This window comes from Camellia sinensis, chromosome 2 (assembly GCF_055761805.1).
Source record: "Camellia sinensis isolate YWXY chromosome 2, ASM5576180v1, whole genome shotgun sequence".
NCBI lineage: Eukaryota > Viridiplantae > Streptophyta > Magnoliopsida > Ericales > Theaceae > Camellia > Camellia sinensis.
Window position 1 is genome coordinate 208078542 of NC_138962.1, and position 13927 is coordinate 208092468.

The window sequence follows — 13927 nt, forward strand, 5'->3', positions numbered from 1 at the left end:
TTATATTATGTAATATAACATAATTATAATATATATAAATATAAATATAAGATTAAATATATATATATATAACACCTCTTTTTTTTTATATATAACAAATATAAATATATAAATATACGAATTAATTGAATAACACATTAAATTTATTAATTACAACATTAAATTCATTAAATATCACATTAACTAAACAACACATTAAATTCTCATGAAAACCACATAATTAATAAAACCAAAAAAAATAAAATAAGATAATAATAATGATAATAATAATAATAAATAATGACTTAACAAAATTAGGATCGCTACAATATACACACCTCAAAAGAATCTCGTCCTGAGATTCGATAGGAGAGAGTACTAAGCAAAAAGTTCCGGGTGCATACGCCGAACTTTCTCTTCTAACTCCCAGGTAATGTCATTCTCATCTTCACTCCATTGCACTTTCACCAAGTTCACTTTCTTGCACCGCAACTGCTTTACATCCCGATCTAGAATAGTAACCAGTCGCACCTCATACGTTAGATCGTCACTAATCTCTAACACTTCTGGAAATACTACTTGGGAAGGGTCTTGTACACACTTCCGCAATAAAGATACATGGAACACATTGTGAATCATAGCTAAAGCAGGTGGTAGAGCTAATTTGTAAGCCACATTACCAATCCTCTCAGTGATTTCATATGGTCCCACAAATCTAGGTGCCAACTTTCCCTTCCTTCCGAACCACATGATACCCTTCATCGGCGAGACCTTCAAAAACACAAAATCTCCAACAGTCAACTCAACCCCTTTACGTTTTCTATCAGCATAACTCTTCTGACGACTCTGTGTAGTCTTAATACGTTCCCGAATAATGTTCACCTTCTCCGTGGTCTCTCTCACCAACTATGGCCCTAACAACGGCGCATCTCCTACCTCCATCCAACAAGCAGGTGATCGACATGGCCTCTCATACAAAGCCTCAAAAGGTGCCATCCCGATACTGGAGTGATAACTATTATTATAAGCAAACTCCACCAATGGCAAGTGTTCTTCCCAACCACCACCAAGATCGAGGACACAAGCTCTCAACATATCTTCCAAGATCTGATTTACCCGTTTAGTTTGCCCATCTGTCTGAGGATGGTAAGCCGTGCTCAAGTCTAACCTAGCACCCAAAGCATGCTGAAAACTCTCCCAAAACTCTGCCACAAACAACCGATCACGATCCAAAACTATAGAAACTGGTGCGCCATGAAGTCGCACCACCTCCCAAATATACAACCTAGCCAGTTTATTCGCAGTTCGGTGAACACTGATGGGAATAAAATGAGCAGACTTGGTGAGTCAATCCACTATCACCCAAATAGATTCATTGCTTCGCTTAGACCGCGGCAATCCATCCACGAAGTCCATAGAGATGTACTTCCATTTCCAAGTAGAAATCTCAAGAGGCTGCAAAAGTCCAAACAGTCGTTGGTGTTCTGCCTTAACCTGTTAGCACACATAACATCGAGAAACATACTCTCTTACATCTTTCTTTATACCTTCCCACCAAAACGTCCTCTTCAGGTCATGATACATCTTAGTCCCACCAGGGTGAATGGTGTATCGGGACCTATGGGCATCATCTATAATCTCTTTCCTCAATTCAACAATGTTAGGGACACACAACCTGCCCTTGAATCGCAATCCCCCAATTAAGTCCACAGACCAATCAGTAAGACAATCATCGATCAAATCCACTACAAGATCATCGAGCTTACCGACAAGAAACCCATCTAAATTCTGCATCTGACGAACTTTATCCAGTAACGTCGGCTGCACGGTCAAACTACCAATATATGCCCTTTCAGCACTCTTCATTGGTTGAACATCATACATCAAAATTAACTCCAAGGACTTCCATTCTTGAATCATCAAAGAAGCTATAAACCCATGTTGTCGACTAAGTGCATCAGCGACCACATTTCCTTTCCCCAGGTGATAAAGGATCTCGAAATCAATTTCAAAATCTTTACACATCACTTAAAGAGTAACTGCCCCTTCTAAAGGGGTCTTAACACGAATAGGTCTAGACAATGAGGTAGTTACAATATGTTCTCTTTCTACAAACTGCCTAGATATGAAACAATGAGAGACAACAATATCAAAAAGTACCCTAATGGGTTCTTGGAAAAAGATTAAAGATACCAAACTGTCACGCCCCAAAATTTGGACAATTAAATATTAAATTACGACTAAACCCCAATTAATATTCCATCATCCAAATACTAGGGGTGAAACAAAAAACGAAACGCCAACCAAACCATCCACCATAATTCCATAACTAACCAATACCTCAACATTAAAGTAACAATGCATAGTCAAAATAACTTAAATAATGTACGGTTACAAACCATGCAAAATTACCCCAATACTAAAGTCATAAAAAAATAATAAATACATAAACTAATCTTAACTCTAAGCTCAAGAAAACAAAAGAAATCTAAGAGATATGTCCAAAAACTATAGTTACTTCTCGTCACCACCGTAGCCTCAACTAATCCTGCAAAGGAAGCTCGGCTGCGCTCAAACAGAATGCACCCGAGTTGCCAAGAGACAAAACGGGTCAGTATACTGGTATACTGGTAAGAATACAAGATTTAACACCCACATGTCCACCAGACACAAACAAAAATACATTTAATTCTTGTTACGGGACAAGACAAGTAGTTCCAACCGCACCGAGACAAATGGGTAGTTTCTCAAGATACAGTGGCATTTAGTTTCTTTCCCGTACACAACGAAATATAAATTGATTATAAAATAAAAAAAATAGAAATAAAAATATGGTGGGTCGGCCCTGCATAAAAAGTTAGTAAGACCCACCATCCTGCAAAAGAAAATAAAGTTAGTATAATTTAATCCTAGAGAGACTTGCTGAAGAAGTATAAAAATGCACTATTTCATGCTTAAATAATTCGAATTGAGTAAAATTCAAAGAACAAAAGTTGTACAGAATCAAATTCCCTAAATGACATCGCGAACGAATTTAACATGAACTGGAAAAAAACTTGATAGAAAAACCTAGACGGAATTCAATCGAAAAATCTAAAACTGAAAACTTACCAAAAACTGCCCTAAGATGAATTTTTTCCGGAAAAGTTCAAAACATAAAAAGTGTGCAGAATAATGTTTTACTTTAGTTTATGCGAAACCAATAAAAATGAGGTTGTTTCGTGGGTTAAAACAGCCCCTAAAATCTGCATTGCTAAAATGAATCAAACCGACAATAATCAAGATCATTCGATTATAAGTTCTAATCGATCTTTTTAATAAAAAGATAAAACACAAAAGTTGTCTAGAATCATGTATACATGCCTCTGCTCAAATTTCATAATTTATCGAGGTCGTTTACTATTTTTTTTTTTCATGTACAAATCAATACAATTCACACTATACTAATAAACTCATAATTAAATTCTTTGTACCTTAACTCCACTACTTCGGCCTCCACCTCCGGCCTACACATATATCCCATGTGCCTCCCGTATACCTAACACCTCTCTGAAGCCAAACTTGCACGGGGATATCATCCCGGGTTTTACCCACACTCCCCGAATGGTTAGCATATACGTACGCGCGTAAATCAAAACACTCGTCTACTCATGAGAACGAGGCAACAATATATATATACACAACATCTCACTCATAAGAATAAACATAAAAATGCCAAGCCTAAGGCATTCAAATAAATATCATAACTCTCACTTTTTTTATACACTCTTTGTCACGCCCCCAAACCGCCCCTAGTAGTTTGGTGCCGTGATGGCCAGTAATCCGTAATTACCGAAGGCCAACTCACAAAATCACACACAATCAGAGTATAAAATATGGGGCTTACAAATGCGGAAGCAATATATATACATATACAAAACCTAAATAGTCCATGAGAGCCGTGCATAAGTCCGATGAAATGACATACATCCTTATAAAGTCTTACAACTTAAATACAATAAGGAAATGAGATACAAAACACATCCTGACCAAAAGGCTTCTCAAGCCGACATATGCCAAAACAAACAAAAGAAAACATAAGCCGAGAAGCATAATCTTCAAGACGATGCAAAACGCAAATCCAAAACATGTCGGCAATGCACCCAAAACACATCGGCAATCACGTCTAGGCCTCAATGCCTTCTTGTTCATCACCTACATATATATAGAGAGGGTGAGCTTGGATACTCAGTGAATGATATTAGAAATAAAGGTTTTGCATGATTGATATCCAGGATTTCTTACAAAACAATACATAGTATACTTTACAATCAACGGAAAAGTCAAGTTCATTTGCCGGCTTTCAAGTTCCTTGGATGTTTAATAACATCTACTTATTTCAAGGGGTAATGACATATCAAGACAAGCTGTGCTGCGAAAGTTTAGAGTCCTCTAGCACTAAGGACTGTCAAGACAAGCTGTGCTGCGAAAGTTTATAGTCCTCTAGCACTAAGGACTGTCAAGACAAGAGTGCAGTTGCATTATAGTCCCCTGCAACTAAGGACTTTCAAGACATGTCATCAAAACAAGATAGTGTTTGATATACAAATAGGGATAATCATTCATGCTAGATCAAATACTTTTCAAGACAAGGCAAAACAAGATTTATCAAAACAAGTGTAACATAGCTTTATTAGAAATACCACTTACATAATTCTTCAAACGTCGGGGTCAAGCAAGGTCCAAGTCCTACAATCACATGGCAAAGCGTACTTGAACATATTCCTCAAAACAAGTCTAACATGCATGCAAATGATTTTGGAAAACATACTGGGCACCAACCAGGTCTAAGCCGAGGTGTGTTTCCGAGGGCCACATGCAAGGAAAAGAGGTCGGGAAACTCTGGGTTTTCCCTCTGCTGATGAATACGAAGAACATGAGTATGAAAACATGGAAAATATGAATGTTCGATGATACCAATCTGTCATCACAAATCTGGGATTTTCATGTTACGGGTTTGAAAACATGGACCTGGGTACCCATAGTTGAAAATCATGCAAGAACAAACACAAAACATGAGTCTAGTCAAAAAGCTTTCGGATCAAAACATGGCTTTTCTTGAAGAACACATGAATGTCATTTTCTCTTTCTAAATCCGGATTTCAAGACGATGCATGGCTTACAAATCATATCCGATCGTGCAATGCAATAACATGAACATAGAGAACACCATGAGCAAATCAAGAATCTAACCTTAGAACACGAATCTAACGGTTCGATCTCTAGGAATCAAGCTTGAAGATCTACTTCCTCACTCTAAAACTCTTTCCTTCTTCCCAGAGCTTCTCTCTCTACAAAGCAAGTTTATGATACCAAATGATAGTTTTCTATACCCGGTTCTGGGGTTAACCCTCTGCTGAGACACGTGGCGGCGACTGATTGGGTTCTGACTGAAAAGGTGACTGACAGACCAGACAAGGCATGGTGGAAGGGTGTTCAACAAGCAAAACGGTATGGGCTCTCTGCCAGGGCAATGACATCGGCTAACAACAAGGCGTATCTAACAAGCTACACAGAATGACACTCCGGCAAGGGGTGACATCGGCTAACAAAGGACTTCGGCAACTAAGGTGACAATGACCTCGGCTAGGAAGGACAACACTTGACTAAGCTGTGCCACATCTTGGCCTAGATGCGCCACACCTCGGCCTAGGTCATACCGCTCCAGGACGAGATCACTGGGGTGCAAGGTAACATCTCGGCTAACGTGGTCGAGGCAAGGACGGAGATCAACAAGGGGTTCCAAGATACTACTACTAGACTAAGGATGACCTCGGCTTGGAATAACATCGGCTAGAGGCAAGGCGTGACCTAAGTTTTTACGTCAAGGAAGGAACAAGACAAGTACACTACACTTAGACAAATCACAAGGCTTCAAATCAAGGCACGGATCTCTCTTGCTAAAGGAAAACAAGTCACAACATACACATGCAAGCTTAACAAGTCATAATCATACAAATGCTCATGAACATGATTAAGATGAAAAATGTGGGTTCTTACACTCTTTCTCACAACACTCAAATAAAACAACAATCCATGGAGTCATGGTGGAGTATAAGGAATTTATCTATGTATTCTTAATTAATTTTAATTTCATATAACCATATTGATTTTAGTTTCATATAACCATGAAGGTGATTATAACCATAAAATAAATCCATATAAAAACCCTAAATCTGACATAACAACTAATCAAAATAATTAAAATTAATCAATCAACTAAAAACCCTAAACCTTACATACACAACTAAACAAAATAATTAAAATCAATCAATTATCTAAGAACCCTAAACTTTTACATACACCACTAGTCAAAATAATTAAAATTAATCTATCATTTTTATGTAAATACAAAATCAAACTAATATCAAATAAATAAATAAAAAGAAGAATTAAACATAAATCAAGGGAAGTGGGTTTTGTACTCACAATATTATTTTGAAGATCCAAGAAATATTTGAAAAACTAATGAAACCACCAAAACAAAACCCTAATCTTTTTCTTCCTCCTTTCCTCTTCTCTCCCGCCGCTCTATCTTTGCTCTCGGAATCTCCCAAAGCATAAAGCCCTCTTTCTTGATTCTTGATTAATCTCTCTCTCTCTCTCTCTCTCTCTCTCTCTCTCTCTCTCTCTCTCATACAGCTGCTGCTCTCTTGCAAATTCACTATTCTTTCCTTTTGTTGAAAACCTAATCACTTATTATATTATTATATAACCTAATCCTATTCTAACCCTAATAACCTATTATAATATACACCTCTTTTTTATATAACAAAAATAAATATATAAATATATGAATTAATTGAATAACACATTAAATTTATTAATTACAACATTAAATTCATTAAATATCACATTAACCAAACAACACATTAAATTCTCATGTAACCCACACAATTAATAAAGTCAAAAATAAAATAAGATAATAAAAATAATAAGTAATGACTTAAGAAAATTAGGGTTGCTACAATATTCACATCTCAAAAGAATCTCGTCCCGAGATTCGATAGGAGAGAGTACCAAGCAAAAAGTTCTGGGTGCAAACGCTGAACTTTCTCTTCTAACTCGCAGGTAATATTGTTCTCATCCTCGCTCCATTGCACTTTCACCAAGGTCACTTTCTTGTGCCGCAACTGCTTTACATCCCGATCTATAATAGTAACCGGCCGCACCACATACGTTAGATCATCACTAATCTCCAACACTTCTGGTGATGCTATTTGGGAAGGGTTTTGCACACACTTCCGCAATAAAGATACATGGAACACATTGTGAATCATAGCTAAAGCAGGTGGTAGAGCTAATTTGTAAGCCACATTACCAATCCTCTCAGTGATTTCATATGGTCCCACAAATCTAGGTGCCAACTTTCCCTTCTTTCCAAACCGCATGATACCCTTCATCGGCGAGACCTTCAAAAATACAAAATCTCCAACATTTAACTCAACCCCTTTACGTTTTCTATCAACATGACTCTTAAATACCTCAAACAGAACGCACCCAAGTTGCCAAGAGACAAAACAGGTCAGTATACAGGTATACTGGTATGAGTACAAGATCTAACACCCACGTGTCCACCAAACACAAACAAAAATACATTAAATTCTTAATACGGGACAAGATAAGTAGTTCCAACCGCACTGAGACGAATGGGTAGTTTCTCGAGATACGGTGACATTTAGTTTCTTGTTCCGTACACAATGAATTATAAATTGATTATAAAATAAACAAAATAGAAATAAAAATATGGTGGGTCAGCCCTGCATAAAAAAAATTAGTAAGACCCACCATCTTGCAAAACAAATAAAGTTAATATAATTTAATCATAAGTAACTTGCTAAAAAAAGGTATAAAAATGCACGGTTTCACACTTAAATAATTCGAATTGATCAAAACTCAACGAACGAAAGTTATACGGAATCAAATTTCCTAAAATACAACGCGAATTAATTTAACAGAAACTGAACAGGTTGAGAGAAAAGCTTGATAGAAAAACCTTGATGGAATTTAATTGAAAAATCTAAAACTGAAAACGAACAAAAATTGCCCTAAGATGATTTTTTTCGGAAAAGTTCGAAACACGAAAAGTGTACAGAATAATGTTTTACTTCAGTTTACGCGAAACCAATAAAACTGAGCTCGTTTCGTGAGTACAAAACCCACTTCCCTTGATTTATGTTTAATTCTTGTTTTTATTTATTTATGCGAACCTGCTTAACCTGTCTGGAGCTTAGCCGTACCAGAATGCTACTGAGCTCGGTTGTGATGGAGCTCGGCGAGTGGCGCTGTTGGACTCGTTACGTTACTAGCCTATCACCCGTGCTATGCACGGGATAATTATAAATATTTATATTTATTTTAGATTTTTTTTAATATATAAATTTATTTTTTATGATTTTTTACATTCCATCTATTGCCACAGGTCTTATTTGTCATGGGGAAGCTATCTGTGAGAGCCACACGGTGGTTCGAGGGCTATTTTGAATTTTCAAATGGAATATTCTACCTAATAAGTCTTAAAAAGTGAACAATTCAAATAGTTGAAATGAAACCTGTGATGAACTCTTCAAACCTCTTAAATTTTCTTTAGAGCTGCTACGCCAAAGAGTTTGAAATCAAAGACTTGGGCTATTTGAAGTATTTTTTGAGCATTGAAGTAGCTCGGCCCAAAGATGGCACCTTCTTGAAAAGAATGGATAATGAAATGGTAATTGGATAAGGGATTGGTGATAAAGAACTCAAACTAAATCATATAAACCGCAATTAACACATGGATAATTCAGTTAATTACAATTTGCATTTTTGGGGTGTTACATTTTGCCTGATCATTACTCTGAGGAAAACAGTGACTACTGAATTGGCGAACTCTGCCGAATCCTCTTCCATCTAGTAACCGGTGGGATTGACACAAACACTGGTTGTCCCCTGACTAGATCCCCTGAATAGAAAGGCTTTGAGAGGGTGCCACATGCTCTTTTTCAACCATTCCGAAGGAAAGGAGTAAAAGAATTTCCAAAAGTAGAACTTTTGAAATTTAAAGAAATATAACTTTCTAGACTGTAAACATGTTGCTACTCCTTTTGATGCAAACATACATTTATCTGTTATAACAAATGAAAATATAGATTGTAGCCAATTTGTCCGCATTATAAATCGTTTTGACAGGTAGGAAGTGAGTAGATTTAGTCAATCTATCAACAATAACCCAAATTGAGTCCATACCTCTACTGGATAGTACCACCTGCAATCCTAACTTTGTCCTGACTTGAAAAGGGCTTATAGGCAGAGAAAAGGTCAGAGGATCCAAGCTTTCATCCAAGAGACCCATTGAACCCCAAAGCCAAAGCTAATCATCATGGAGAATAAGAGTTCCCAATTTACAGAATCAAATGCTTTCTCAAAATCCTCTATTTTTAATTTTATTCTTCAAATTTGATTGATTGAATTCTACAAAATAGATAAGGTAATTGATTTTACATAATAGATATGATATAATTCTTTTGGAAGGAATATAAGAGGGCTTTGCTTACAAAAGAAGTTGGTGTGATGGACCGTTGAACTAGAGCTTTGTTGGGATCAAAATCGCTACGGGACCTTTTATTTGTAGGCAGAATGCCATTGATGTAAAAGGGTTAAACCCTTTCTTTTAATTTAAAAGATATAAGCCTAATTTTATTTAGGATGAATTTCTACCTACTTTGCTTTTTCAAACTAACTGACTTACTCTTGAACATTGTTGCATGGTATAATGAAGAACATGCATGTGTGTCTGAATCTCAAAACCTTTGTCATATAAATTTAGCCTTTTCGATTATTTATAACTTGTGGCTAGTGTTAACCTTTGACATATTGGGTAGCTTTTAATCACAAGTTCCAGCCCTCAACACAGTCTCAAAACAGTACCAAAATAATATGAAAACACAAGAAAAAAAATGAACAAAGATTATAGACATAATTGAACATTAGGTTGTTAGCTACTATAGTTCGGACTCCTGTCACGGTTTTGAATCTAAGCTCACAAAGTGCAATGTAAGACTGATAAATCACCAAAGAGTCCAAATTTGGCAAATCGTTTTGGAGATGGAGAGAAGAACAAAGAGAGAGAGAGGATGATAGGGAGATTTCTTAATATCAAATTTCTCTGTGATAGATGGGTGTAGGTTGAGGGAACTCCTCTCCGAGATACCCACAAAGCAATGGGCTGGCAAAGTCCTCAAACAAGATAATCATTAACAGGGTGAAAAAGCAGCTTAAAAATGTAAAAGTATAATTTAGCATTCGTTTGAGATGTGAATTGACTTTTTAGTTTTTTAACTATTTGAATTTGGGGTTAAAAAGTCCCGTTTGGGATAAGTTTTTGAGTGAGTGACTAGTTGCTTTCTTAAAAGATTTCAAAAAATGTTTTGCGCCATCCTGCGAAGACCTGTGTGGAATCGCTCTTGAGATTGTACGTGTCAACTGGGTAAGAGGTACAGCTATCTTGGAAAAGTTTTTCACAAACCTCCTGTAGTACCCAGCTAATCCCATGAAACTGCGGACTTCTGTTATATGCAATACGCAATTACTAGGCTCGGGTACAAATATGGCATATGAAACAATGAAATAGCATGCGATCTAAGCACGTACTCAAAGAAGTATTTAAACTAACAATGCAGTGAATTAAGAAGAAAAACGTAAAACGCAAAATTGGTATTGAGTTTGTGAATTATCTCAATTTATGATGAAAAATATATGAAAAAAATATGTCACAGACATAATGGGTTGTCAGTACGGTTGACTGATGGGTGACAGGACGACAAGCACAAGTCTCTAGAGCCGGCCAGAATTGACTGCTCAATCAGAGAGGATAATAAATTAACAACTCACTTTATTAGTTTCTCAAACGATGTTTTGATCAAGTCTAGTGTTTAACACGGACTACCACTGAAATATTGACGAGTTGGGATCCCCTCCTTGCAACTTCTCCTTGCAATCCTCCTTGCAACAGCTAAGATCAACTATTGCAACATCCAACGGTCATAAAAAAAAAAAATTCTCATTTTCTTGGTGAAATCTTATCAAAATCATTTTTCTTAAAATTATGGAAGTGAAACCCTCAAGGATTGACAAAAAGGTTGGGATTTTAGCCCACTTTTGAAAATCATGACATTCATAAGCCAAAGATCAAAACTTTCTTAATATCATTCAACAAAACTTCAAATCAACATTTAATTTAGAAAAAAACATATATATAACTCAAAGAAGTCCCTACCTCAAGGTTTGATGAAAAAAGGAAATGAAACCCTAGAGCCAAGATGAGAGATTCTTCAATTTCCACTACACAAAATGGAGTCCTAGCTTTAATCTCCAAGATTTGAGAGAGGTCATGACTCTAGACCCAATGGATTGCAAGAAATCAAAGATTTTAGTGTTTGATAAAGGTTTTTAGAGAGAAGGAGAAGGAAAAAGGTTTTTAGAGAGAGGGATGTAAAAAAAAATAAGATACATTCAGCCCTAAAAGAGAGAAAAAATAGAGCTCTCGAACTGCCTAGATCCCGCACATGTGGCGCCCTCTCCCATACGTGCGGAGTGCCTCCCCCGCACGTGCGGCCTTCACCCCCATACGTGCGGTGGCCCCTTCCCGCACCTCACTCCGCACCTGCCTTTTAGGCAGTGTGCAATCTTCCATAGCTCGCCCTACCCCGCACGTGCGGCCCTGGCCCAGCAGCCCAGATTTTTCTCAACTCCATTCTAGGCACTTCGGACCTGACCTCGCACTCTCTGGAACAAGTGGAATTTGACACTGAATAAACAAGAACATGAATTTTTGTTTGAGAACCAAAACTTTCGGACACTACAACCTAATGAAAACAAAATGAGAACGGAGAAAATAAATACACCCAGTCATCACAGGTCCTCCTGGAACAGTCGAAGTAACATCAAGGTTGACCACAGAGGTCACAGTTGGGGTTGGCAAGTCAGTTGCCCCGAGGTTCATATCCCCACCAACATTAACAGTAGCAGCATCATTGGTGACCGTTGCCATTTCTGAAAAATATAACAGAATATCACTTTCTTGTTTCCATAAATTAAACTTAACCCTTAGAAAATCCCACAGTTGGAAATTTAATTCAAAACTAGTCTCACCACTTAACCTAGAATCGAACATGGTTAAGAATATTCCCACGAAGACTGGAGGGGTCACACTGATCCCACTTAAAATCCAATTAACCTTTTGACAAAACTTTCAAGAGCATGTTCACTTCTAGTCCGTGATAAAGAATTTTAAGAATTAAATTTTACAAGGGATAAACTAGGTTAAAACAAACCAATTCCAAACTTACAAGCAACTAGAATGAAATTCCTAACAATTACAAGTAATATAAAAAATTGCTATAACAAAGACAAGCCAAAAAAAAAATGCTTCTAATCACTACTAAATCTCAAGCAAAATTGCTTAAACAATATAGTCCAAATAATTATTTTCCACGCTTAGGTATTCCTGTAAAAAAGTTAGCAAAAAAACCAAAACAAAAATACAAACCAAATAACATAGGCAGAAAGTTAATATAATAAATTAATTAAAACCATCTAGCAAACTAATTAATAAGAAAATTAACTAATCAATTAACACGCTAGATGAGTTACAAAAATAAAATTATTGCAAAGGTGACAAAACCTAATACCTCCTAAATAATTAAACTTCTAGCCATGAGTTACATATCAATTTAATTGACAATAATTAATAAATTAAATTAATATTCAATAGGTACATATCAATTTATAAAAAACAATAATCATGTGATTTTATAACTCTAAATAAATAAATTAAATTAATATGCAAGAGTTACAAAATAAAACTAAAACTTCAAAATTAAATTCAAGTTTAAAATAAAATTTGTAACTCCAAATTAAATTACAACTTTAAAATAAAATTTAATAGTCATAACTCCAAATAAATAAATTTAATTCAAAAATTTAATTCACCCAATTAAATTACACAATAGTCATGTACATAAATTTAGACAAGTTACAAAACTCTATAACTCCAAAACCTTAAATTAAAATTTAATAGGCTAGAGTTACATAGAATTTAAATCACAATAAACATGTAATAAACTTGTAAATTATTCTAGCAATTAACATGCAAATAAGTCTATAGTAATTAACATGTAAATAATTCGAGAATAAGAAGCATGAAAAATTGATTTAAACCTAGAAGATAAAAACATGTGAATTAATCTAATATGTAATCATATTGAACATGATGTTTATAGTAGAAACTAATGAGCATGTCAAATAACATTTAAACACTTATGAACTTGCAAATTATATTATAAAATTATAAAATAAAAAGACATGCAGAGCATGGTGGTAAATTATAGAATCATGCTCGTAAAATAAAATTATAATAGAAACTAAATAAGCATGCAAATTATGTAAGAGAGAAAAAGCATTCGGATTAAATTCAACCACTCCAGTACAATTATGAATTCAAAAAACCCACCATCTCATATATGAATTTATTAAATTACACATGAGTTTAAAATCAGGGGATCATATATGCAACAGTAACTAGCAGCATGTAATTCCTCATTTTTTATTTTTTTAATATTGTAGGCATGCCTCAAAAAAAGGTGTGAAGAAAAATGAATTCAAATGCAAACAGTGGACAGACCCTGTACATCTTCCAATACACAAACACCAAACCAAAATTGTGACCAAGGTTTATTCTAACATAGAGAAACATGTGGTTTATAAAAATAGACCAAAACAAAACTAATCATGAAAACAGTGGGCTTATCTATTTTCTACAAACCAACAGTAAGTCTATTTCTATAATCAATACACAACTATGCAATTGTTAATGTAACATCTAGTAACTTCGTAAGAAAAAAAAAACAGTGGACTAATTTTTCAAAAATTACCG

General features: G+C 35.5%; 1 protein-coding gene across 1 annotated transcript; it reads right to left on the bottom strand.

Moving 5' to 3' along the window:
• Positions 1-357: 357 nt before the first annotated feature.
• On the bottom strand, positions 358-2004 carry LOC145819395 (uncharacterized). The gene is made up of 4 exons (XM_082913380.1): positions 1655-2004; positions 1527-1545; positions 1342-1473; positions 358-579 (listed from the first exon to the last, which is right to left on the bottom strand). The coding sequence occupies exons 1-4, from the start codon at positions 2002-2004 to the stop codon at positions 358-360; spliced, it is 723 nt and encodes a 240-aa protein (XP_082769506.1).
• Between the last annotated feature and the right edge of the window lie 11923 nt (positions 2005-13927).